At 40.0% G+C, this 26,912-nt stretch overlaps 1 protein-coding gene across 6 annotated transcripts; it reads left to right on the top strand.

The window, feature by feature from the left end:
- Positions 1-14,852: 14,852 nt before the first annotated feature.
- On the top strand, positions 14,853-16,664 carry LOC147431547 (E3 ubiquitin-protein ligase AIRP2-like). 6 transcript variants are annotated; one of them, XM_086494596.1, is made up of 6 exons: positions 14,853-14,917; positions 15,001-15,057; positions 15,413-15,557; positions 15,634-15,700; positions 15,881-16,121; positions 16,269-16,664. In XM_086494596.1, the coding sequence occupies exons 3-6, from the start codon at positions 15,456-15,458 to the stop codon at positions 16,474-16,476; spliced, it is 618 nt and encodes a 205-aa protein (XP_086350722.1). In that variant the 5' UTR covers positions 14,853-14,917; positions 15,001-15,057; positions 15,413-15,455; the 3' UTR covers positions 16,477-16,664. The 6 variants fall into 6 exon arrangements, with proteins under 6 accessions (XP_086350722.1, XP_086350723.1, XP_086350725.1 ...); XM_086494597.1 differs by having other exon boundaries at positions 15,400-15,557; XM_086494599.1 differs by having other exon boundaries at positions 14,884-14,917; positions 15,456-15,557.
- The last annotated feature ends 10,248 nt before the right edge of the window (positions 16,665-26,912 follow it).

Genomic DNA, 26,912 nt, shown 5'->3' with positions numbered 1-26,912 from the left:
GTCCATGATGCATGCTTGTCAGTTGCTGCAGATTCACATGTGTGGTATTTTGACAGTGGCGCTACAAAGCATATTAACAATGTCTCTTATCCAGTTCAGGGAGTTGGAAAGATTGTGCTTACTGCTGCTAATGGCAGTTCCTTCACACTTGTTGATGCACTTTATGTACCTGGGATCAAGAAGAATCTCTTGTCTGTATCCGCACTTACTAGACTTGGACTTGTAGTCAACTTTGTGGATGACAGATGTATAGTTCATGATCTCAGTTTTGGTGATAAAATTGTTGCATCTGGCCTTTTGTGCCATGGGCTGTATAAGCTCACTTTGTATGACAAGTGTGAACAAAATTTTGCAAATGCTGTTGCAGATTCAAGGGCTATTTCAGATACAAAACTTTGGCATGCACGTTTTGGTCATCTGAATTTTGCCAGTTTGCTGCGTTTGCAAAAATTTGATATGGTTTCTTCTTTGCTGCGTCTTGAAGCACCTGTCAAACATGTTTGTGAAGGCTGTATTTTGGGTAAGATGCGGCGTTCTAAGTTTCCAAAGGATGGTGCAGTTCGGGCCACATGCAGGTTGCAGCTTGTGCATAGTGATGTTTGTGGGCCCATGCAAACTCCGTCCTTTGGCAATTACCTGTACTTCGTGACTTTCATTGATGATTACTCCAGGCATGCATGGGTATTTCCACTTAAAGCGAAGTCCGAAGTTTTTATGTGCTTCAAACAATTTCTGGCTATGGTTGAAAATGTCTCAAAATGTACTATGGGCACATCGATCGAGGGGGGGAGTATATGTCTCATGAATTTAATGCATTTTTGGCTAATCGTGGGATAAAACACCAATGTACAGTGCCTTATACACCTCAGCAAAATGGTGTTGCTGAGAGGAAAAACAGGTCACTGACGAAAATGGCACGATGTATGGTCAAAAGTCAAGCTTTGCCGCATTCTTTTTGGCTTGAGGCCATCATGTGTGCCACTTATGTACTTAACATGTGTCCTAGAAAAGCTTTGCAGTCTATTACTCCATATGAAACATGGCATGCTAGAAAGCCTTCTATTGAGCACATGCGTGTTTTTGGCTATTTAGCATATGCTTTGGTGCCACAAGTGCAGCGTAGAAAATTGGATGATAAGGCTGTCAAATGTAATTTTGTTGGTTATAGTGCTGAAAGCAAAGGTTACAGGTTGTATCATCCGCAAACAAAGCGTATTCTAGTTTCACAGGATGTAATGTTTGTGGAAGATTATGTTCAGCCCTTGCTGTCATGTACTAGAGACGGTAATGTAAGCTCACAGGACATTTATGACACTTTGTTGCCTCTTTTCAGTGGTGGAAATACGAATGTAATTTCCAATGAGGCAAATGTACAACCTATGGGGGTTTCTGAAAATGTTACACATCAGCCTATTACTGATGCAGATGTACATGATGTACTTGATGAGGAAACGGCTGAAAATGAGCAGGCTAGAGGTATGCCAAAATGGTTGGTGCACACTTTGCGTGACAGTAAATTGGATGCACCTTTATCTAGGCGTACTCATTCAGGCTCTCTCCATGCATTTTATGCATCAGATTGTTATGCTTTGGCTGTGTCTAGCTTACATGACGTTGAGGAGCCTCTGTCTTTTGATGAAGCACAGAATTTAGAAAACTGGATGGCTGCCATGCAATCAGAGTATGATGCACTTATAGAAAATGACACATGGACTTTATGTGATTTGCCTCCGCAAAAAGGCCATTGGTACGAAGTGGGTTTACAAGTTGAAACGCAAGCCGGATAGTGAGATCGATCGCCATAAGGCTCGACTTGTTGCAAAGGGTTATGCACAGCAAAAAGGCATTGATTATGAAGAGACTTTTGCTCCCACTTGTCGTATGACTACTGTGCGTTTTCTATGTGCATTGGCATCTCATTTTGGTTGGGATGTACATCAATCAGACATTGTTACTGCTTTCTTGAATGGTGACATATTTGAGGAAGTTTATGTAACGCAGCCTCGCGGTTTTGCCATAAAAGGAAAAGAGGACAAAGTGTGTAGATGTAAGAAGGCTTTGTATTGGTTGAACCAATCTCCTCGTGCTTGGTATGAGAAAGCTGACACTCATTTGGTTAAACGAGGCTTTCCTAACAGTTCAACAGAAAGCACATTGTATGTAAAGTGTGAGGGTGATGTACTTCTCATTGGGGTTCTTTATGTAGATGATTTGCCGATCACTAGACCAAATGAGAGACATATTGCTTAATTTAAGGCTGATTTGAATGCTACTTTCAAGATGAAAGATTTGGGGTTGTTGCATCATTACTTGGGGATACAGTTTAAGCAGTGTGATGGTGGTATTGCCTTGTGTCAAAAAAGTTACATAGAGACATTGCTATGTAAGTTTGGACTTGAGGATTGCAAACCTATTGCCACTCCCATGGAAACAGGTTTGAAGTTGAGTCTACATGATGCTGGAGATCCTGCTGATGTCACTCTTTACCAAACTGCTGTTGGCTGCCTCATTTATGTATGCAACACGAGGCCAGATATTCAGTTTGTAGTCTCACAGGTCAGCAGATTTATGCATAGCCCAGGGTCTAAGCATTGGCAGGCTGTCAAGAGGATTTTCCGCTACCTTAGTGGCACTTTACATCTTGGCTTGTTTTATCCCAAGGGGGGATCATTGCCGCCAGACTTACATGCTTTTTCGGACTCGAATTGGGCTGGTTGTTTTGACACGCGAGTGTCCACAAGTGATTTTTATTTCATGCTTGGCAGTTCATGTATATCATGGTTGAGCAAGAAGAAACCTACTGTGGCCACTTCGAGTTGTGAGGCTGAGTACAGGGCAGTCTTCACATCTACGGTTGAGTGTGTATGGCTCAGACTCCTTATGGCTGATTTGGGCGTTGGACAGGACATTGCCAACACTATCTACACTGACAGTCAGAGCGCATTGGCAGTTGCGAGGAACCCAGTTTTTCATGCTCGCACAAAGCACATTGAGGTGCATTACCACTATGTCAGGGAGAGGCTCTCAACAAGAGAGATCAGCTTGGCTTATGTGCCAACGCAAACAACCTTGCAGATCTTTTCACAAAGGCATTGTCTCGTGAGAAGCTTGAAGCTTTCCACAAAGCTTTGGGCTTACTCCCCTTTGTGGAGTGATCATGTCCTCAAGGCATGGCACTTCCCTTTACTCATGTGCCAGCTCTCGTTCACCGCATCACTCCAGGGGGGATTTGTTACCATATACATGTGGTAGTGATGTGTGTGAACACACTAGGACTGCTGGGGCATTTTTTCCCTCTTTAGGAGGTTTTTTCCCCCCGTGCATTGTATATACGCCCATCACTCTAGGGCTATCTATCTTTCCATTGCATACTAAGAAACACACTCTCTATTGTGTGCCTTGAGCTTCCTCCGTCTTCTCCAAGCTGTGTGCGTTTCTCTGCAACCTTAATTCCAATGCTTTGCCACTGGCCTTTTGCAAGATGAAGAAGATCCAATGGTTTTAGAAGGCACCTTTGGAGTCCTATGTGGGCAATTGAGAGTTGGATGCTCAAATACAAGAGATAAAAGAAGTAGTGGAGCTACCTTTGACACCATCATTTATTGGAAATTTTGGTACAACCTCTAACAAGTGATTGATTAGATACCAAAATCTTCCAATGGCAGTAACCATAGAGTTGCCACCATAACTAACAGTGCACAGTTATTCATACACATGTCCGAAGACCTATAAATAGGACCTACTATTCATTTTTGGGTGACGTTGTCACACATTGTAATCCTACGCTCTCTCTCTCTCTTCTTGAGCGCTTTGATATTCGGATCTCTTGTAATCCCAAAGTCCAGTTACTATATCTAGAGCCATTCATTGACATACTTTGTACTTTCCAGTGTTACTATGAGTTGTACTCTGATTATTCTTATGAATATAGTTCCAATTACAGTTGTTGTGTTTCTCCTCATTTCATTTCCAATTCTGTCTTTGAGTATTCTGAAGCATGATGTAATCCTTCCAAGCCTAATATCATTAACTCTAAGTACCAACTTGGAATAGCTGTCTGAACACATCTAGCTCATTCCACAACCAAGGTAAACGGAAAAAAACAGATAAAAAATGAATGAAAATAGTTCAAAAAACGTGCGAATTGGCAGCCTTCAGATGCGAGAGAAGAGAAGGGGTAGGCAAGAGGAGGCCATGCCTCTCTCTTTCCATTTTCCCTCCCTCTCTTGCATGTGCGAGGCTGTTGTGGCTCTGGATTTCCATTTTCTCTCTCTCTCTCTCTCTCTCTCTCTCTCTCTCTCTCTCTCTCTCTCTCTCTCTCTCTCTCTCTCTCTCTCTCTCTCTCTCTCTCTCTCTCTCTCTCTCTCTCTCTCTCTCTTGCGTGTGTGTATGCGCACGTTGGAAATGCCTACGAGAGTGATCACTCAGACTCTCTAGTATGCGTTAGGTCTGCTTGCATTTACAACACTGCAGAGACCTTGTCCTTGGCCGAAGGTGATGTGAAATATTAGAAGGCATCTTATACCTAATGAATTTTATTTTAAAACTCCCAAAATAGGGCAACCACGTTGTAAGTTACAGCTTTTTAATGAAGGTTTTAAAAGTCTGTTGCGGGAGCGAATCACACCACATATAAAGAGCATGCAACACTACCTAGATCAACATAATGTCAATCGAGGACACATATGACATGATAGGCGCACGGAGGCAATCTCTATAGCTTGTCAAGCTGAGACCATCCCACACATACAACACTCGGGAAGGCCAACTAAACCAAAATCAAGAATCTCACTGCTCTCAGCTACACCACCCAACCCACATACACACAAATGGAGGGAAACTCACCAAATCATACCAGAATTGTATGAAACTTAAGGAACACCATCCCCTCACTAGGATACACCTGCCCCAAAGCCTCTACATTCAAAATCCTCACTTTGAACCCATCTGCTGCAAACGCATATGAAGATAGAGTAGAATTTTGAAAGTGTCCAAAATTGAAATTTATGAGTACCTATGCGTAGCTTATGTCACCACAATTCTGACGGGTACTTGCATGTAGAAAAAAGACATTGTTTGATACACTTATGACCACAAATAGCTCGTAGATGCGTTAGCACATGTGCTCCGTTTTGTGTGGAATGCTTGGAGTTGTTGCGTAACTCTCTCCGAGCCTATTGCAATGGTGCATTCGAATCTCCAATGCGATGAGCGAGTAGGGAGAAGCGTCAAGATGAAGCTCACATTCTCTCTCTTTCTCTCACACACACAGTCAACATCAACACAATACCTTGATTAAGATTAAAGTTCTCTTTACAAAATGACCTAGGTACCTTATATACTAAGGCTACCATAGGTTAAACCAAAAATAGAGTTCAATGGGTCAAATGGCTTTGTATTTACAATCTGGAAGTGCCATCGCACCTTGGCTTCTACAATTATAATAGCTACTCATTACAAATGATGTTTCTAAACCTTAATCCGCATCATTTCATAACTCTCAAAAAATAAGACTTCGGTACGAAAATTGAGTTATGCCGTACTGTTGACCCATGGATCAACACTTCCCCCCTCCGAATTCATGTTGTCCCTGACATGACCTGATTGTCAATGTCGGTGCAGTCTTTGTTTTTGTTTTGGTTTTTTTTCTCCACTGCTTGTACATTGTCTTTTGGATACCTCTGTAAATTCCTTATTAGAGTCTTTTGGATACCTCTGTAAATTCCTTATTGTCTTTTGGATACCTCTGTAAATTCCTTATTAGAGTCTCTTTTGATGCCCAATGCTTGTTAGTCTCACTATAACTTCACGAATGACTTAAGGCTTTGAGTCTTCAATTGTCTACCTTTTGTGTCTGCTCTTCTTCATTGGGGATCTTTGTTCCTGCATCAAGGTGATCAAAGTCACATTTGCCACCACTGTTATCTTTTGTGTGATGTGTAAATCATTATATTACTCGATGACCATCTATGAGCTATCATTGTCCATTTCCCCCCCCAAAACTCATATACATGATGTATAGGGTATGTAGATGGCTATCATAGCTTCAGATTTGAAAAATTGCATCTCTGGATAGGGGTTAGACTTCTATCCTTTTTCAATTTTTCTTCACCCTTAGCTTGTATTCTCTATTCATAGCCTACTAACAAAGTTGGCTTGATTTGGACTTGTATTTGGATTTCTAAGCTAACTTTTTAGATTTCAATATCGAAAACGACTGATGGGTATCTCTAGCACCTTCAGGGTGCCAAACTTGAAATGAATTATACCCTAAGCATCCTCTAAACATGTAGAACTAATATTGATGACCAGAATTTGACCCCTGGTTGCTCCTGCAAACATCTATCGCGATATGACTGAATTGTCATTTCTACCCCCTTTTGCTTGTTAGGCTTCATTAAGTCACATACAAGATAGAAGATTTACAATATAAAGATCTACTTCCTGTATATGTCCTTGTAGTCACGTGAAGTGTTTGATAGGTAACTTTACACTGGATGGGTGCTTTCGTTTAGTCGCATCACCAACTTTCTTTATCCTTGTAGGCCATCTCGGAGTTTTATGACCATTCTCAGTCATTTCTAGCATCATATTGTTGTTGAAGACTGATCAGCATTCTTTTCTTAGCTTTGATATTATCGACTTGTGCATATGGATTTTGAGACATACCTTGTGAAGTTTTGTCATTTTCTTGTACCTTCTTCTCTTTGTACTGCTCAGGCATCTCTTCAATCTTTTCTTCATCCGGATTATGGATTTTCCCCTTGTTTTTCTCAATAAAATCTCAAAAAATAACTAAATAAAACCAAAAATCAACTGAAAAAAAAGCAAACTCATGCTAATAGAATTCTAAACACTATGTACACTGTACACATGTCCCTAGGGGCTCATATATGGCTTTTGTCCCCGTACTCCTCCTGTAACGCTATTATGAGTGTATATTTGGAATTTTGTCAAGAAATTATCACAATCAAACGCAAAAATTCAATGCAGCTCACAAAACATTGCCCTCTAATATTCATAATATTAGTTCCGCATTTAGAATGCCTCCCCCCCTCCTATTTGGAGTCCTCCCGAATGACATGGTATCATCAAGGGTATGTGTTGTGCTTGGGCAATTAAAAATTGGGCCACTGCCAGGCCTTATAATGTGGCTCTATTATGCATACACAATCAATGCATGGAAAAAATTTATGTTGTGCAAGATTTGGGTATAAGCAATTTGCTTATTAGCATTTGTTGACGAGGCTTCCTATTCTAAGCAATGTTATGGTCTTTAAAGCTCTTGTGCGTTTGCTTGATTGAAGGTTGTAGAGATTTTTTGAAGGCTTACTTATGTGTTTGATGCTTCTTTGGGATCCATTTTAGCCTTGTTATTGGTTGTCGTATTTGGCATTGTTCCTCAACAATGGGTTCTCGCTTAACCTTCGGTATCCTTAGGTATGGTTGATTAGCCTGTGCTCTGACCAACTTCTTTGGTATCCAAACGTGCTTTGTTCTAATTTTTGGAGTGTACTGTGATGACCTGATAGGTACTTCTTCTTTGGAGTGGGTCTACATGATTGTGTTGTATCCATACACATTTGTAAAATCCACTTTGTTACCATATACATGTGGTAGTGATGTGTGTGAACACATTAGGACCGTCGGGGCATTTTTTCCCTCTTTAGGAGGTTTTTTCCCCTGAGCATTGTATATACGCCCATCACTCTAGGGCTATCTATCTTTCCATTGCACACTAAGTAATACACTCTCTATTTTGTGCCTTGAGCTTCCTTCGTCTTCTCCAAGCTGTGTGCGTTTCTCTGCAACCCTAATTCCAACAATTGGTATCAGAGCAGGTTACGTCCTCCCGGGCTTAGTTGCCAGCAGCTGCTCCAGCACATGCCTGCTCACCTTCTCCGATTTCAGTCAGCTTTGGCGAGAGTTCGCAGGTCGACAAATATTTCGGGCAGCATCGTAGAGCTCAGTCTGCTCAAATTTTTTATTCGGGCTCATTTCGGCCTCCGTTTCCACTACAGGCAGGTCAGCATAGGCTATTTTGTGATTTTGTGCAGAGTTTCTATATGTGCCGTTTTCTGCATAACAGGTGCCTTATAGTATTCTATGGTTTGTGCTATATAGCACGTGTTGTTCCCGCTCCGTTTCTCCTATTTTCGGGTAGTTTTCACATCAGGTGCAACATTTACCATGGCTGACAACAACAACACAGATGTGTTCAAGATGTTTGCTGCTGAGGACAGGTTGGATGGGGACAATTACCCTATGTGGGCTTATATGATGCAACGCGTTCTTGTATCAAAGGGCGTTTGGAATATTGTGCAGGGCATTGATGTACGTCCTGGTTCTGAGCATGTAGGCGATGTTGAGCATGTTGCAGGCCTTGCTGCAAGGATTGCTGCTATTAGAGTTGTTTTGCCTACTGCATAAAAATCTCGTTGGGATGTAAAGGATGCATAGGGTTATGCATTGATTGCGTTGTCTGTGAAACGCACCATTGTTCCTCACATCCATTCAACGAAATCTGCAAAACAGGCTTGGGATATTTTGGCTGGTCTTTATGCAAGTCGCAATGAGGCTAAAATTGCTTTGCTCCGTAAAGAGTTGGAGTCGAAGATTATGCATGAGGAAGATGATATGGACACCTTCCTTGCTAGTGTCAAGGATATCAATGAGCAACTTATTTCTGCAGGTGAAGTCATTTCAGACAGTTTCCTTGTGCAGACTGTTCTTGATGCCTTACCAAATTCTTACTAGACTTTTGCTAGTACTTGGAGACTTATGACCCAAGGAAATCCAGAAGTTGTCAAGTTTGATGCATTATGCAAATTGTTGTTGCAAGAGTCACTTTCCAGAAAAAACAGGACTAGGCAGCGTGCAGTTGAACAGGCTTTTATTGCTTCTCAAAGAAAGGGTGGTAACAGCAATGCAGCCACTTCTTATGGTTCTGCTGTGAGTGGCAAAACTTCTGTTCCTAATGCTTCTGCTGGCAGCACTTCGTTTGGCAATTCTGGTGATAAGGGCAAAAAGAAGAGGCATTGCCATTATTGTAAAGCCAATGATCACTTGATCAAGTCGTCTCCTAAGTTGAAGGCCAAAGAGGCTAAGAAGAAAGAGGGTGGTTCCACTGCAAATGCTGGTTCCACTACAAATGCAACCATTGTTGAGTCTTCTGTGAAAGGAGACTGTGATGCTGATGTCGATGTAGAATGGGCTTTTAGCGCAGAGTGCACTTACAATCCTGTTGTCCATGATGAATGCTTGTCAATTGCTGTAGATTCACATGTGTGGTATTTTGACAGTGGTGCTACAAAGCACATTACCTCACATCGTGAATTGTTTACCTCTCTCGAGTCTATTCCTCGTGGGAATTCAGTCACTTGTGCCAACAATGCCTCTTATCCAGTTCAGGGAGTTGGAAAGATTGTGCTTACTGCGGCAAATGGCAGTTCCTTCACACTTGTTGATGCACTTTATGTACCTAGGATCAAGAAGAATCGCTTGTCTGTATTCGCACTTGCTAGACTTGGACTTGTAGTCAAATTTGTGGATGGCAGATGTATAGTTCATGATCTAAATTTTGGTGATGAAATTGTTGCATCTGGCCTTTTGTGTTGTGGGCTGTATAAGCTCACTTTGTATGACAAGTGTGGACAAAATTTTGCAAATGCTGTTGCAGATTCAAGGGCTATTTCAGATGCAAAACTTTGGCATGCACGTTTTGGTCATTTGAATTTTGCCAGTTTGCTGCGTTTGCAGAAATATGATATGGTTGCTTCTTTGCCGCCTCTTGAAGCACCTGTGAAACATGTTTGTGAAGGCTATATTTTGGGTAAGATGCAGCGTTCTAAGTTTCCAAAGGATGGTTCAACTCGGGCCACATGCAGGTTGCAGCTTGTGCATAGTGATGTTTGTGGGCCCATGCAAACTCCGTCCATCACTCTAGGGCTATCTATCTTTCCATTGCACACTAAGTAATACACTCTCTATTGTGTGCCTTGAGCTTCCTTCGTCTTCTCCAAGCTGTGTGCGTTTCTCTGCAACCCTGATTCCAACACACTTTGTCTGAAAGGTTTTAGCTTACTTGTTTGAGATTTTGACTTCCTCTTTGGTTTCCTCTGGGTATTTTTCTTCCAAGATTTTCTTGTGCATTCACTTTATCTCGTGATCCGTAAGCCTTGTGCAGCATATAGTGGTGAAGTGAGTGATTTGCTCTCTTCTAATTGCACTAACCGTAGGAGGAATTGGAAGAATTCAAGCGGTGGTGCTGTGACAATAGTTTTATTTGTTTCCTTTGGAACCCACTTCTTTGTGGTTATTTGTTGTTTCATTGATGATGCTTGTTTGGGAACCCATACTTGTCCCTGCTTCATTTGTGTTTGAAGAGACTTCTTTGGGATCCACCTTGTCTTTGTGTGAGTCAGCAGAGGTCTTTGCTTAAGCCCTTATACACTTGGTTGTTGATGAGATTCAAACTTTGGGAGTTGATACTTTAACTGTTTCGGAATCCAAATAAATTCCTAACCTCTTTGTGCTTGAATCAACTTCTTTGGAACCCAAATTTGAGTTGTGAATGCTTGCAACTTTGTGATTTTCTTAGCCGTTCTTGCATACTTCAACTGTTTTCCTTTTGGTGTTGGATCTTGTGATTTTTCATCAGAGATATTTATCTTCTTGATCCATACCTACTTTTGGCCGAATTGGCTCTTTTGTATCCAGATTTGTCAAACTTTTTAGCTCTGACTAGTTGTTCTTTACCTTGCCTTTCATGGTTGTTACGGAAGCTACTAGTGATAGTGATGATATGAGTCCCTGGTAGGGGATGTCATAAGAATCATCACAATCGCTACTATCCTCAACAAGGTTGAATTCTGAGGGTGATGGCACAAGTTGTTGATAACGGAAACCATAAGATTCCCTGCTGTCGCTTTCTGTCAAGCTGCTATCATCATCAAGGTTGATATCTGATGCTTTCCCTTGGTGGTTTGGCTGGATATGGAAAGTTAATGTTTGTTTGCTCTTGGATTGCAATTTTTGGAAGGACTTTTCTAGCCAATGGATTAGCTTGTTTCCATGGCCGTCTTCTTCTTGATTGAGTCTTTTCTTTTTGTATAGGAGCCATGTATGAGGATGCTTGTTACAACTACGTCACCACCGGGGATTTTGAAATCCACTTTTGATGCACTTTATTCTTGTAGCGGTGACATTGGTTCTTGGATCTTTGATCTGGATAATCATAAAACCGTGCATTATTTAAAGTGTCATTCATGTCAGCTGTTGGGTTGTTCGGATTTTCATTATCGCATCTTCTTGAAGCTCCAAGTGTTCTACGGAGTCATAGAACTCGTCTTCTTCTTCGTCTTTTGATTTGTGACATTCCTTTGTTTGCTCTTCATTTTGGAATCTTGTTGATGCATGGTTCTCTTCGTTTTTCTAGATCATACTCACTACAAAATAAGGAACGACATCAAAGCCATCTTTATCACAAAATTTTTTTGTTGGACCATCTTGAATAGCGCACACATCCATAGTAGACAAGATGTGTTCCCATTCTAGTGGTTCTAATGCTTCTTCAAGAAATGGTAATGGGATATCTATCACTCCTTTTTCTGTTTAGTTGCTTGCAACTTCCCTGGGAGGTTAGCTAAGCCAAAAGTGATCCAAATTGAATGAAACTTGGTTTCTAAGCCTATTTTGTGATGGCAAACACTTCTGTAAGCTCAAATGTAAGTTTTGGCCTCTAATTTGGGACTTAAGACATTCTACACATATGATGTCTTTTGTGGAAAAATGAAGTGAATTTTATCCCAAAGACTCTTTATCACTCAAGCAACTCTTAGCAACTCTTAGCAACCTTCAGAATTCAATTTCAACATTTTTTTTGCAAGTTATGGTCAATACAAGCACGAACCTTGACCAATTTTTGTCTTTTGGCACTTTTTAGCCCAAACGTGCTCCAAATGCAATGACATTTTGACTAGGCACTTTTTTAATGATTTAGGACACTAGGGTATACTCAAATGTCTGATTTGACCCAGATCTGGCCTAAAAGTCTTCATACTTGTATGATGTCTTTTGGCTTAGATTTCACTTATGTTTCTACCCAAGGTGCTCCTTGATGAATACATCAAGAATGTGCTTACAAAAAAATTCGGATGTCAAAAATGCACAAAATCACTATTTTTCACTTTTACCTTCTTTGAATTGCAAAAATCTTCTTTAATTCAAAGATATGTATCCAAATGAGATGAAATTTTGCAGCAAGCTTAAATCATCATTTCCAAACCTCTTGTGTGGTCAAAAGTGAGATTGGACTTTCAGATTTGACTTAAGACATCATACGTGTATGATGTCTATATACTCAAATTTTGGAACTCTCTTTACTTTAGGTCCCCCTTATCATAAGCAACAAGAATATATGATCATAGCAAAGTTTAAAGCTCAAAATTTCTCTCAAAACACAAATTTTACTTGTAACCTTCCATGAAGTGCAAAATCACACTTTTCTCGCAAGATATATGTCCAAAATGATTCAAACTTGGTGAGGATGCTCAAAACAATGTGTCAAAACACCCTATATTGACAAATGGTCAGTTTTGTTCAAAAAGTTGCTTAGGAGTCTTTATATGCATATGAAGACTAATGGTGAATTTATAGTTTTGGCCAAGCCCCTTTAGATTTTAAGCCCCTTTAGGAGTTTTTGTACCTTTTCAAGTTCAAACAAGGTAATTTTTCAAATTTTAGTCTTTTGTTTCTCGGCTTTTGTGTTTTAGGCACCAAATGTAAATTAAAATTCTAGTTTCAAGGTGTACTTAGGGTAAAACACCCCTTTTGGACATTGGTGCAGTGTCATTTTGGTTTCCAGGTGTCTCTTGAGACATCATACGCTTATGATTTCAAGTTTACAAAATTTCAATTTTTCTTCACAAAACTCTTGCAAATGTCCTCTTATATGCACAACATCAATCGGTCATGAAAAAATGTCACCAGAAGCCTGTTTATTGCATTTTTACCCTCAAAATCAAACTTTTCCGTGATTTTAAATGCAAACAAGCACTTTAGAAAATAAATCAATGATGACTAGCTTTAGATCAGAATCATATTACTTACCTAAAGCTACTCCTACTCATCATATGGGGTTTTGCAATTGTGAATAGAAAAACTCTTCACTACCACACATGGACTAGCAAATGCTTTTATCACCCCACAAATCACTTGACTATCAAAAACTACTCTAATCTACAACTAATACTACAAATCCTAATTAAATCTATCTAGTCACAGACCCTCGATAAAACACACACTTCCTAGCTGTCCACTTGATTTCGAAATATCCTCTTTTGGATCCACTTAAGAAAAATGCTCTCTTTAGTTGAAATTAAAGCAAGCAACCATCACACGAGTGTTAGTAGGATTACCTACTTAAGTCCTTGTGTCCTCGGCAACAATGCCAATGTTGCAGGAGCGAATCACACCACCTATAAAGTGCATGCAACACTACCTAAATCAACATAATGCCAATTGAGGACACATATGACGTGATAGGTGCACGGAGACAATCTCTATAACTTGTTAGGCTGAGACCATCCCAGACATACAACATTCTGGAAGGCCAACTAAACCAAAATCAAGAATCTCACTGTTCTTAACTACACCACCCAACCCACATACACACAAACGGAAGGAAACTCACCAAATCATAGTAGAATCGTACGAAACTTAAGGAATACCATCCTCTCACTAGGATACACCTGTCCCAAAGCCTCTACACTCAAAATCCTCACTCCAAACCCATCTGTTGTTGCAAACGCATATGAAGACATAACAGAGTTTGGAAAGTGTTCAAAACTGAAATCTATGAGTACCTATGCGTAGCTTATGTCGCCACAATTCTAACAACTACTTGCATGCAAAAAACAGACATCGTTTGATACACTTGAGACCACAAATAGCTCGTAGATGCATTAGCACGTGTGCTCCGTTTCGAGTAGAATGCTTGGCATAATTCTCTTCGAGCCTATCCCAATGATGTAGTCGGATCTCCAATGCGATGAGCGAGCAGGGAGTAACATCATGATGAACCTTACACTCTCTCTCTTTCTCTCTCACACACAGTCCACGGAAGCACAACATCTTGATTAAGATTAAAGTCCTCTTTACAAAATGACCAAGGTACCTTATATACTAAGGCTACCATAGGTTAAACCAAAAATAGAGTTCAATGGGTCAAATGGCTTTGTATTTACAATCTGGAAGTGCCATCGCACCCCCGCTTCTGCAACTAGAATAGCTACTCATTACAAATGATGTTTTTTAACCTTAATCCGCATCATTTCATAACTCTCAAAAAATAAGACTTTGGTAGAAAATTGAGTTATGCCGCAATGTTGACCTATGGGTCAACAAAGTCTAACTTGCTATTTTTCAAAATAGCAAGAAAGAATTCTAGAACTCTCTCTCTCTCTCTCTTGGAGGCCCGTAAGGGTGTGCAAGGGTCTCTCTCTCTCTCTCTCTCTCTCTCTCTCTCTCTTTGTGTGCTAGGATTCAGCTCGCCTCAGCTAGGACATGCGCACGTTGATTGTCTCTCTCTTTCGCTCACTCACGTGCAACACTGGGTTGTAGTCCGGTCCGACTATATTGCTGCCGAATGACGATGAGTGGTGGACCGTGTAGTACTGTCAGTTTTTTAAATATTTTAGGCTTTACATATATCTAACCTCATGGTCTACAAGCCTCATGATATGCTTACAATTTACGACGATTATGAAATTTGAAGGGCCCATTACAGCAGTGTTTGTCCGGATGCATGTGAAACGTGGGTGTTCCATTAAAAAGCATTGCGAGGTAAAAGTCGGGTTTCCAGTTGCTTCCAGTATTTCATCATACCTGCGATTACTTGCTTGCAGTAGCATTCAAGGTAAGCAGCACACAACCCCGCTTTGTCGATTCGAGTTTTTCTGCTTCGGATAGCCCCAACAGAGAAATGATCTGTGAGCGCAGATTTCTTAACGAATCCCTTAAGCTGCTGGAGGCCGACATCCAACATGCTAATACACTGTATTTCCTGCAACCCATTTGTAAAATTAGGGTTGTAAGCCTGCTTTTGCAGTAGTTTTTGTATGGGCATTTATATTTACACATGAATGCACGCAAATTGCGCTCATTATGTGTGTTTATCTGCATCTTTTATAAGGCTGGTCATGCATACATGCATGTTCATGTCTGTGTGTGTGTGTGTGGAAGAGGGGTGGGTGGGGGGGGATACGCTGTTCAAGACAAAGTTGCTCAAGAAATCGCCTTTTGTCCTGATGAAGTGCTGTATTGTTGCACATTACAATGTTTCTGGCGAAAAAAGTTCACACATTGCTGCGATGTTTTCTTTTCTAATACTGCACGCAGAATCCAATTTCAGATCTCTGGGATTTCCCAAAGAAGACGATGATGTGTGCTTGCAGATGCGACTTGACGTCGGTCCTTCATTCCTTCTCTGCCTCTTCAGTTGGGCAGATTGTCGATTGGTGGGCGCTCTTGGGCTTCTTCGCATCTTCATATATAAGGTCACTGATCTTAGCATTATGATTCCGCGTTGGTGCGGTCACAGTATCTCTGTTGTTTAAGGCGGACGTTGTGCAGGTACTTAAAGATGGGACAACCACAATGTGTTGCCACGAAAGGAGAGCGAGCCTGAGAGAGTTTTACGGTAGTCTTACGCGCTGAGTTAATTATTAGAATAAAAGAAAGAATTCTGTTTAAGTAGGAAGATTGAAATCTTAAAACTTATATTTTTTCTGTTAGTTGTGTACACTATGGCAAGCAATTTCTTCTACTGGTATACCAAGTCGAGTCATGTGGTGTGTCAGCTAAATAGAGGTTGATGTAGGATACATTCTACCTTCACTTGAGTTATTGGAGGGTTGTGGGTTCGTCAAGGAAGAGACCCACAGGCAAAAGGCAGTTTGTAAGGATGAGGACAGGCAAGGAATCAATAGCAGCAGGGCAGAGCACCATTCCCTTACTGATGCGGAACGTGATCAAGAATGTGCCATTTGCCTAGAGATTGTGCCCAAGGTTGTTTTGCCGAGTTGTGGCCACTCATTATGCCTTGAATGCCATACCAAGTGGTAAGCCCTGCTTTTCTCTTTGAATACAATTTCTTGTGCTCATGATCGTTGGTAGTCATGAAAGCGTATTAAAGGGGATCTATGACATTCACTAAATTTCCGGAGACGTGACCTGACTCAAAAGGGTTTTTTATTTTGATGATGCAGGAAACAAAGGTCTGCATCATGCCCGTTTTGTCGGGGTAGCTTAGAGCATGTGAGTTTTAAAGACTTGTGGTTTTTGATGGATTGCAATGAGCCCTTAGACTTGGAGACATACAACAAAGACAATCTTAGAAGGCTATTTAACTATGTGGAGAAGCTACCTTTGGTGGTTCCAAATAATTGTTCATCACACGGAGAACGTGGCCCTTAACCATCTTAGAGCTGCAAGTTTTAGCACAGGGTGATTGTAATATGTTGCAAGCACAACAAGGCTAGGTGCTACACCACCTCAAGTGAAATCAAACACAATTGTGCTACACAAAGTGATTGAATTTGTGTTCATTCTTCAAACCAGGTGCTAAGATTGTAAAAACTTCAAATAATATCTACAATTTCTAACTTCCTATATACTTCAACATTTTGAAGATACTCCTACTCTTTTGAAATAATAACATTGGTAACAGTTGTGTGAGAGAAATATAAGAAAATTTGCAGGTTGTTGCTGATTGTATAGGAGACAATAATTAGCTTCCAAACATAATGTGCACAAGTCTTTTGTAATTAGTTTAGGGGAATCTGTGAGGTCGAATAGGGTGGAAGGAGTTTTCAATATGGCGTTCTTTGTACCTGCTGATGGATGTAAGAGTTTTTTATTGAAATCATTGTTAATACAAGTGTTAACACAAACTGCATGTTTTAGTGTAAGATGGACAAAATCCTTCAAATTTTGACCCAAAATTAATCGAAACTTGGTAGTCGTGAATGCTTTGGTGAGCATTGATTGAGACCGAATCACGTAACAAATTTGGTATTCGAGCTTACAAATGTTTTTTGGTTGCTGAATTTCCTAAAGTGCATAACTATTTTTGCAACAGGCTGCATAAGAGGAAAACCTTGAAGTTTTGCTATGCTTACATGGAAGTAATTATGGATTCTCAGTGGTCTAGAAACAAGGTCTTTTATACATCCTTGCATTAGCAAAGACCATAGTAACAACCTTGAAGTTTTGCTATGCTTACATGGAAGTAATTATGAATTCTTAATGGTCTAGAAATTAATTTTTTTGTACATCCTTGAATTAGCAAAGACCATAGTAACGTCTTGCCAACTTAGTGTAAATTTTAAATGAGTAATTCACGTTTGTAGCATGTCTTAAACCGCCTATAAGGTTTTTAGTTAGAACTTTTACATCTATAATTTAGTCGAAAGAGACCTGCTCATGCTTCTTGTGAAGTGCATAGACGCAACCGCGTGCGAGTCCTACCATATGGCGAGCGAATATTTCCAAGCAAGGAGAAATCCGAGCAATCAATATGAGAAATCATGTCTCTACTCTACTAGTCTAATTATCTTTTGATCCTTCTCACATAGATTTTCACACGATCTTCATGATTTGCTACACATGTATCCGAGTAGTTTATAAGCTCATCTTGCAGATGCACGACAATGAGAGCATGTGCGCTCATGTGATATCATAGGAGCATCAACATTAATGTTAATAGGTGACATATTACTATCTATTCAAAAAACCATCTACATTTAGAGTGATGTATCAACGAGCTCAAACGTTCGTAAATTCTAAACTAAATGAAGTGAAATTTTGGGCACTTTTGTCGGGTCAATAATGGTAGAAAGCACCCTACAATTTTTTTCAATCATAATAGAGAATCGTTTTGTAATTATTGTTGACCAAGCAATTGTCCTATGATTACACTACCAATTATAAAACATTTTATTGGACAAGGCTTACAATGGAGGCCTCTATTTGAGCTTAAGCTCAAATTTTTTGTTCGCATCAATCCATATTGGATTTGTTCGCATCAATCCATATTGGATTTGAGTTGTCCATCCCATTATCTAAAACAACATGAAAGTGGTTTTTTCAATTTAAAATACAATATTTCCAAATTTCAAAACAATGTATTGGGCATGCAACAAGCTACATACCCATACGAAATGCACGTGTCATGCCACAGAAAAAACAAAAAATAAACTTAAGAAATGAATCATCGATTCTCAGTCACTCAAAAACTCATTACATAAGCAATAATGCCTTGGTGTCTCATAGAAACTTTTTTTTTCCTCCACCTCTTTCTACTAGCTATAGCCATCCATTCCGAGATACATGGGTATAGGCCAATGGAAGGTGACGGCAATAAGAAAATTTAATGAGCATGAGCTTTTGTTTCTGGGTGAAGATGACTAGTAGCCATTCATGGCAGCGTGGATGACTACATGCAATTCTTTGTGGAAAAAGATTGCCATAATAGGTCAACTCAATCGTCTATATGTTCTCGGAGTATATGATTCCTCACCGCATGCGTGCGTCAGTACTATGCTATGAGGAGGATGGAGAATGACAGTATAGGTGGAGCTCAGTGTGAGGATAATAATCTCATGTTCCTTTTTTTTTAATAATGTAAAGAACAAGTTAGTGATGGGTTAGTAATGGTAGTCCGGTCATTTGGCCTAAACCTCAACAATCTCCCACTTGAAAGACCAGCGTGGCCTAAGTGGCTTATGTATGTACCACATGTACAACTGTGAAGCATTCCAGTGGCTTCACCTTACGTTCATCATCTCAATGCAATGTGTAAACTTCTCCGAGGCTAAGCTCTTCATGAGAGCATCTGCAAGGTTGTCATCCGTATGAACCTTGACTATCTCGATGCGCTTGCTAGCCAATATGTCTCGTATCACATGATACCTGACTTCTATGTGTTTCGACTCGGAGTGAAACAAGGGATTCTTCGCTAACGCAATAGCTCTTTAACTATCACAATGCAGCACTAGAGTTTGATAAATGCCATGGTTTCTCACTAAACGAGCTAATCATACAGCTTCCTTGTTAGCACCAAAAAGTGCAGCATACTCTGTCTCTATGATGAAAGACGAAGTGAAATGCTAGAGACATGTGTCAAAGTCGACGATGCGGAATCGTAGAGATCAAGGAGAGAGAGAGAGAGAGAGAGAGAGAGAGAGAGAGAGAGAGAGAGAGAGAGAGAGAGAGAGTCTCTTGAACGAATCAACCTTGGCAATGAATAACTGAGTGTATGATACAATGGAGGCAAGGGGTTGTATATATACCAACCTCAGTAAATTGCCCTACCGAGACTTTGACAAATAAGTAAAATAAATACCTAAAAGTCAAGAGTGCCAGCTTGAGCATCGGTTGCCTTTTTTCAAAAAAATTGAACTATAGACCACACTACGTCCAAGAATCCCCATTCGTGAACTGTGAACACATCACGCCCATAAAATACTTCCAAGATAATGAAGTGTGGAACACATCCTATCCATGATTCGACCAACAACAATGCATTGATGCACTCATCCATAGTGTTTTAGATATGTGTGATTGGTCCCCTGCTAGATGCATGTGCCTTGAACTTCGACCCATGGGTTCAAACACCGATAACTTGAACTCCAACACACAAGGGTCCAAATTAATTATAGGGAGCATTGTTTGCCCCTCTCTGCCACTCACAAGCCTCTCTATGGCTGAAGCTGGTGGCGACACTAGTCTCCATGCGACTAGAAGGCGAGAGACCTTGCCAGTGTAGACTCCACTACATCAGCAGCCGCTGTGTAGTGCTTCCTTGAGTCACTATCATTGCTTTCCTCCTAATGCTTTCTTACCTTTTTCCTTTGTAGAATCTCTGTCTTTGCCTTTGGATCTGAAATCCCTAGCCAAATGACCACGCTTTCCACAATTGTAACAACGATTCTTGGTCTTCTTTCTGGCATTTGAAGCAGCAAGTGCTTCCACACTTTTCTCAGATATTTTAATTTTTCCTTGAGTTATCTAGACGGCTTCCTCCTCAATGAGAAAAGAGCTGAGATCATCAAATTTTAGCTTTTCCTTCGTGACTTGTAGCTGAAGTGTCCTAGACACTGTTTTATATGCCTCATGCAACTTAGTGAGAACCAAAGCAGCTAAAGTGAGAACTCCAACACATGAATAACTTTAGCCTTCATAAGAAATGATTGCATGGAACTTCCTCGTGGAAATTGGATGGCAAATAACTATCTAAGAAGGGTGACTGCTCGCATCGTAGAATCCCAATCAAACATTCCGACGAGCTTGAACCACATTGTTGGCACTTTTCAAAGTCTAAATGGTTGGAGAAACTTCCTTTGTAAAAGATTACGCAATGTCCAACATTGCCTTCTCATTAGCTGCATCCCAATCAACACAAAATTTGAGATATTCGTCATCTTGAAGGCAGATGTACATGTTGTTGGGATCTCTCGTGGGACAAGGCTCCGAACCGTCAACAATATCCCATAAGCGAGCCTCAAAGTTTCCAAGTTGATTCACTCCTCTGCACAGAGAGCTCCACACGAAGTGGGCTCTATGCTTTGCTTTTCCCAGACTGCTCCGCAAAAAGGTGCTTTGACGTCCCTCTCTTGAGAATCTTCCCGCTCCAGTTGCTCCTCTCAGCTCGGCACGGCCTCCTCAAACCCCCAAACTGCTTCGATCTTTCAAAGGGTAGTCACCTTACTGCTCTCTACAGCTCAACAATCCCAAAGTCTCCTAGGATACAACATGTTAAAACGCTTGAACACCAAGAGGGGGGGGCGGGGGGGATTCCAAAGAAAGTGGAAACAACATTTTGGAATGTTGGATTGGTAGAAGGGAGGCAGTACCAGCTCAACAGTTTTTTGAAATGCTAAAGAGCTCTAGGGGACAGTAGCCGCCAAGGCCATCAACTGTTGTCAGCGTTCTGAAACCCAACAAGAGAGTGGGGGGTTTGGCCTTTTGCTACCGGAATTTCAAAAATCTCGCAGAAGCCACGACCAAGGTCTGCCGCCGTTCACCAAGCTTCTCAAAATGCTAGCGATAGAGGGGATTCCGGTGCCGTTGTGGTGCAGCGCTTTGAGATGCTGCTACATAGGGTGGGGGGGTAAGGGTGCCGGTGACAAGAGATATTCTTCTTCTCCTTTGAGCAGCTCGCCTTCAAAGATCTTCAAGCACACGGCTCGGATACCATGTCAAAGTTGATGATGCAGAATCGTAGAGACGAGAGAGAGAGAGAGAGAGAGAGAGAGAGAGAGAGAGAGAGAGAGAGAGAGAGAGACTCCTGAACCAATCAACCTTGGCAATGAATAACTAATGTATGATACAATGGAGGCAAGGGGTTGCATATATACCAACCTCAATAAATTTCCCTACTCATACTTTGATAAATAAGTAAAATAAATACCTAAAATCCAAAATATATAATGGGCTCACATTGGGCAATTCACTTGAGATGCCAAAACTTCAACAACATGATCTCCATGACACAGCTATTCCAACAAATAAGAATACATAGCTAGACATAGATCTTCGACAATTGGCACACAATCCACATAGTTCGCATATGTGTAGCCCACTATGGATGCATCATTGTTTCCAAAGAATAAGCACTTGCTTATTGTACCCTTAAGGAATCCTAGAATGTGCTTCACTACTTTGCAGTGCTTTCTACCAAGTTTTGTCATAAATCTGCTAACCTCTCTCATTGCAAATGCAATGTTTGGTTTGGTGGCTACCATGGCGTACATAAGATCGTGCTGAAGAATATGGCACTTTTGCCACTTTCGCTTTCTTAGCATCAGATTTGCAAGCATCATCCTTGTTAAGTTTTACATGTGTCTACATTGGGGTATTCAATGTAGCCTTCCTCCCTTGCATATTGAAAAGTTGTAAGACGTTGTGGATATATGTTTTCTCAAATAGCTACAGTATTTCACATTTTCTGTCCCTCTTGTTATGCATATGAAGAAAGTGATTTGCATCTCCCAAATCCTTCGTAGAAAATTGCGTGCTACGTGACTTCTTCCAGATGGCAATCTCGTCTTTAGACTTTCTGACAATGAGTATGCCATCGACATAAAGTATCAAGATGTAAGTGAACCATTGTTCAACTTTTGGGTGCAGTGATCTTGGGACTGCATGTACTTGTCAAATTTTTCGTACCATTGTTTTGACCCTTGCTTTAGGTTATACAATGTCTTATGCAGTCTAACACTAGTTCTGCCCTTGTAGGCTTTTCAGGTTCAAATTTTCTTCTTCGACATCCCCATGAAGGAAAACCATCTTCATGGCCATGTGGATAAGTTCCATGTCCTTAGTGGCTATTAATCCAAGCACAAGACATAATGTAATTATCTTAACTATGAAGAGAAAATATCATCAAAGTCAACGCCTTTATTCTGCTTAAATCCCTTAGCAACCAATCTATCCTTATGCTTTTACTCGTGATCTTATGTCATGTGTTTCTTCTTATACATCCATTTGCAAGGCAAGGCTTGTTTGCCCTCTCGCAACTCTGTCAGTTCCCAAGTCTCATTTGCCTCAATCAAGTTATACTCCGATTACATTGCCTACTCCCACTTCATGCTATCTTTCATCTGAATAGCCGCTTGGTAGTAGGTCTCTTCGTAACCAGTGACCAACAAACAATCTAACCTTGGCTAAAAACGTTTCAGGGGCATGAGAGACTTACGTAGATCTCCTCGTTGCGTGATTGTTGGACTCTGCTCTCTCTGGAGCACTATCGATGGTAGGAATGTCACTAGTAGACTGAGTTGTTTGTACATCCTCAAATTTGAGCTTGCAATACTCAACCTCTTTGACAAGCTGTCTATGCATCTTTGACTCATTAAAAATAGCTTGTGAGTTGCAAATGATTTTTCTAGAATCCAGGTGCAAAAGACGATAGCATTTGGACCATATTCAATGAAGATGTATATGTGTGATTTGGGATATTGCTACAAATGGAAGGCACGGTGGCCCTACAAAATACCAAAACCTACATATTGCAAGCCATAAAACTGACAAATCTGCATACCTAACGAGTCTCGTAGCACAAATTTGGAGTCTTATGTGAATAGAGAGAGAGAGAGAGAGAGAGAGAGAGAGAGAGAGAGAGAGAGAGAGAGAGAGAGAGAGAGAGAGAGGCAAGACAGAGTAAGAGAGCATGTGCAGACACACCTCCTAGAGCAGAGTGCTGCACAGGCACAAAGAGAGGAGAAGTGAGAGAGGAGACGAATGACAAAGACTCTAGGTGCAATCTCCCTCCGTGCAAGAGTGAGCATTTTCCTCTTGCATGTATTTATTTATAGATTTCTCGGACACAACAATGTTCATAGCTCATAAAGAGCACTAGAATGATAAAATATACATAAATAAGATGTCATTTCTCATATTCTTTAGCTTTTTTCACCTATCATCTGCAATAAATAAATCATTTTCCATTTACATTACATACCTCTCCATTAGAAAGCAATTGTCCTCAGTTGCAAAGATAAGAATCTGCAAACCATACTTGTAAAGAACAACGGTTAGTATTTTGTGTCAAAAATATGATATATTGAAAGAAAAAATTCATAAACTTAAACAATTTCCTTATGTCTGTCGTCATTCACATACTGCATATTTTAGTGTCCCATACCACGAGAATAAGTAGTATATGTCATACCCTGATGAATCAGGATATCATTGGTCACACTTATCATCTAGTAAATCAATTCTCATAAATCTCAAGTCCAATGTCATAAACAGTGTCGCGATAGGAAATCATCATATACCAAGTCCAAATCCAATTTAAAATACAATTCCATATCCCAATCACTTTCATTATATACCCCGGTGAAAAAATCATACTAGGGACAGTGGTGGTGGTGGCCAGCCATAGCAGCATGATTTTGTGATCGGTGTTGCCTCAACCGACGAATCTACACCAATGAGATGAGCTGCCTAAATCGTTGAATCGGCACTGATGCTACCTAAACCAGCAAATCTGCATTTAATATTTTTTAAAATAGTGAATCTGCACTTTGTTTGTATGCTGCCTAAATTGGCAAACTTGTACTTGTATTGCCTAAACCGGTGGATCTACATGAATAACTGGTGTTGCCTACATCGGCAAATCTACACTAGGATGAGCATTTACACACTGCCTAAATCGGCAAATCTGTGTACAAGTGACCAATGAACTAGACAAGGTATTTTTTTTAAAATAAAACATTTATTACTTGTTTGGTACCATATTGGAGTAGATTGGAATGATGAAGCGTGTACCAAATGTTGACGACCATCCCAAATCAATTGAGCTCATGTAAGTAGTTGTATGACAATTTATCTCAGTAGAGATTCCAATCAAAGTAAGTACGGGCCATGACATTAGAAATAATGGATTTTGCAGCTTATAACACAGGTAAACAAGTAAAGAAGTTATGTCTTCTAAAAGTGCTCGGCGATATTCTTACTTATTGAAAAATTGCTTGGGTTTAGCCTTGTTAAAATAACTGCAAAGAGAGTCAGTTAAAGAAAATTAAATAAAATGAGCACTAATGTATTATACCAAGTATATTAAACCAAGAGATTATCGTATAAGAAGTTTTTGTAACAAGTTGTGGGGAATCTGGAGATCTAATGATAAGAAAGGAGCTAGAATAAGCAATCGGATGGGTCTAAATATACATAGAGAGAGAGAGAGAGAGAGAGAGAGAGAGAGAGAGAGAGAGAGAGAGAGAGAGAGAGAGATATTACTTACCAGAGGTAATTAAAATGATCTTTCCAGATGTATATTATTAGAAAGTATTTAGAAATTTCATACCTGGAGGTTCTCTAATATGATAACATTGTACTTAGCTTTATCTACAAAAGTGTTTCTCAAAGACAAAGCACTACAAACAACTTTTTGTTAAACTTAAGAATATAATTTAATCGCACACTAAATGCATTAAAATTTGATAACTTTTTAATGACAAATTCGGTTAAAAGCCGGGGTTATTTATGCTAGAAAATAATAATAATAAAATTATCCAAATTTAAGTTATAAATATGTGTTAGCAGCAAGCTAACCTGGATATCATTTTTTGGAGCTCTCATCCTATTTTTCGGATAAATCTTTGTAATTGATGAGCCCGGGCTACAAGCTTCCAGATTGTATCAACCTGTCATTACCCATCTTTAGTTAGAGCTCCCAAATTATTAGTTTTGACCACCAAAAACCTTGGCTAAGGTATAAAAGCCAATTTTTGTAAGTTATTTTCAAGTTTTGGATAATGAAATACACTGTGTGAGCTAACGGCGCTCACTTCTCTCCTTCTCGCGCTTCCTACTCCCTCCCCTGTTGTCACGTTGCAGTCGCGTCTGTTGCGTTGCAACCGCAGGTAAGAGCTCTACGCATTGATGTAAGCATTTCATGATATTTCGTAGCTTTTGGCGTCATCGATCCGTGGCCTAATTTTATCATAAGTAGGGATTTACACTTCAAAATAAAAAACTAAGCATAGTCAGGGTATTGGGGCATCATTGCTAAGCATTTAGATGCATTCTGGGTTGAAAACGACTAGGTCAAAAATCCACTACTGTTAATAATCGTGATTTTTGCACTTGACCTAAAGTAGGATTTGAGACCATAAGCATGTGTGCTTAGGTCTTATAAACTTGTCCTAAAAGTTTCATTACATTTGGATGTCATTTGATGCTATAACGGATGTGATTTATTTGTCGATGAGCGATTGGCTTTTGGTGATTTTAGTCACTTGAGTGTAGCTTGAGTTAGATGAGAGTTGTTTGTTGTTTTCTGAGAGATTGACAACCTCTCGTAGCCTCTATGCACTAGTCGAGTCAGCTTCGTCCCATGCATTGACAATTTAACGTGGTTCTCGCTAAATCTACAATAAGATAGGAGTGAGGTTAGACACACGTCCCACATTTGGCACCCCTACCGGGGATCGAAGAGACCTAAACTAGGGAAAAACATGAGCGTCTTATGAAGTTATCCTTTAACTTCCTCTACGATCTCCTAGAGTAAAAACTTTCTTTTAGAAACCGCATAGCTTAAGATTGTCGTCTTTTGCTGTGTAGAGGTAGCTTGGAAGTAATCGTACTTGCTAAGTTCCTTTAGGATTGTAGAACTAAATTAGGATTTTGAGAATGATTGATGGACGAGACAATTCTTAAGATCAAGGCTCGAAAAACCATAAAAAAACAAGAAAACGAGTGTTTGTGGATACTTTCTACAAGCCCATTGCAATAGAACCTAGGATTAGGGTAAGTAGAATCCGAGGTGGATTTCAAAACATTGCTCTCTCTGAAAGAATCAATTATGAGTTTTTATTTAAAGTTGTAGAATTTCAGGTCCAGAAATAACACGAAAAGACTGCCAACCACTCAATCCGACTGGAGAGTATGTCTAAAAAGCTGTATGAACCGGTGGGTAAGCTGAAGAACACATTGAGGTAAAAATTTCAAGAGTTTGCAAAAACTCAGATTATTTACTCTTCCTTGACATTTTAGGCCAAATTAAGTTTTCACTTGATTCATAAGCTTAAAATAGCTTCTGAAGAGACTGTCCATCCATTAAAAAAGTACAAAAAGATGTTCATTTTAAGCATGAAGTAAATAATCGTGATTATTTACTTTTAGCTCAAATTTGACCAAGGTTCATACCAGTGATTCATTACATGTGTACAAACAACTTTTGTAAAGGCACATAGAATTTGGATCACCAAATTGACCAAAAACTGGGTAAAAACTAAAGTGTGTACTGACTTTTGGAAACTTGAGTGTAAATTGGGGAAAAAATTGTCCAAACTCAATGAAACTTGATTCATAGGCTTATATTGATGTGATAGACATGTGTA

The sequence above is a fragment of the Adiantum capillus-veneris genome, chromosome 21, assembly GCF_014529385.1.
Source record: "Adiantum capillus-veneris isolate H3 chromosome 21, ASM1452938v2, whole genome shotgun sequence".
NCBI classification, from domain to species: Eukaryota; Viridiplantae; Streptophyta; class Polypodiopsida; order Polypodiales; family Pteridaceae; genus Adiantum; species Adiantum capillus-veneris.
Note: the sequence above shows the minus strand (reverse complement) of the source record. Positions and strands in the feature narration are given on the sequence as shown.

Excerpts from the sequence above, each read along its gene's own strand:
- LOC147431547 (XM_086494594.1), top strand. The coding sequence starts at position 15,309 with ATGAAGTGCTGTATTGTTGCACATTACAATGTTTCTGGCGAAAAAAGT. Across the intron at positions 15,558-15,633 it reads TTCGCATCTTCATATATAAG|GTACTTAAAGATGGGACAAC; the intron begins GTCACTGATCTT and ends GACGTTGTGCAG. Across the intron at positions 16,122-16,268 it reads CTTGAATGCCATACCAAGTG|GAAACAAAGGTCTGCATCAT; the intron begins GTAAGCCCTGCT and ends TTGATGATGCAG.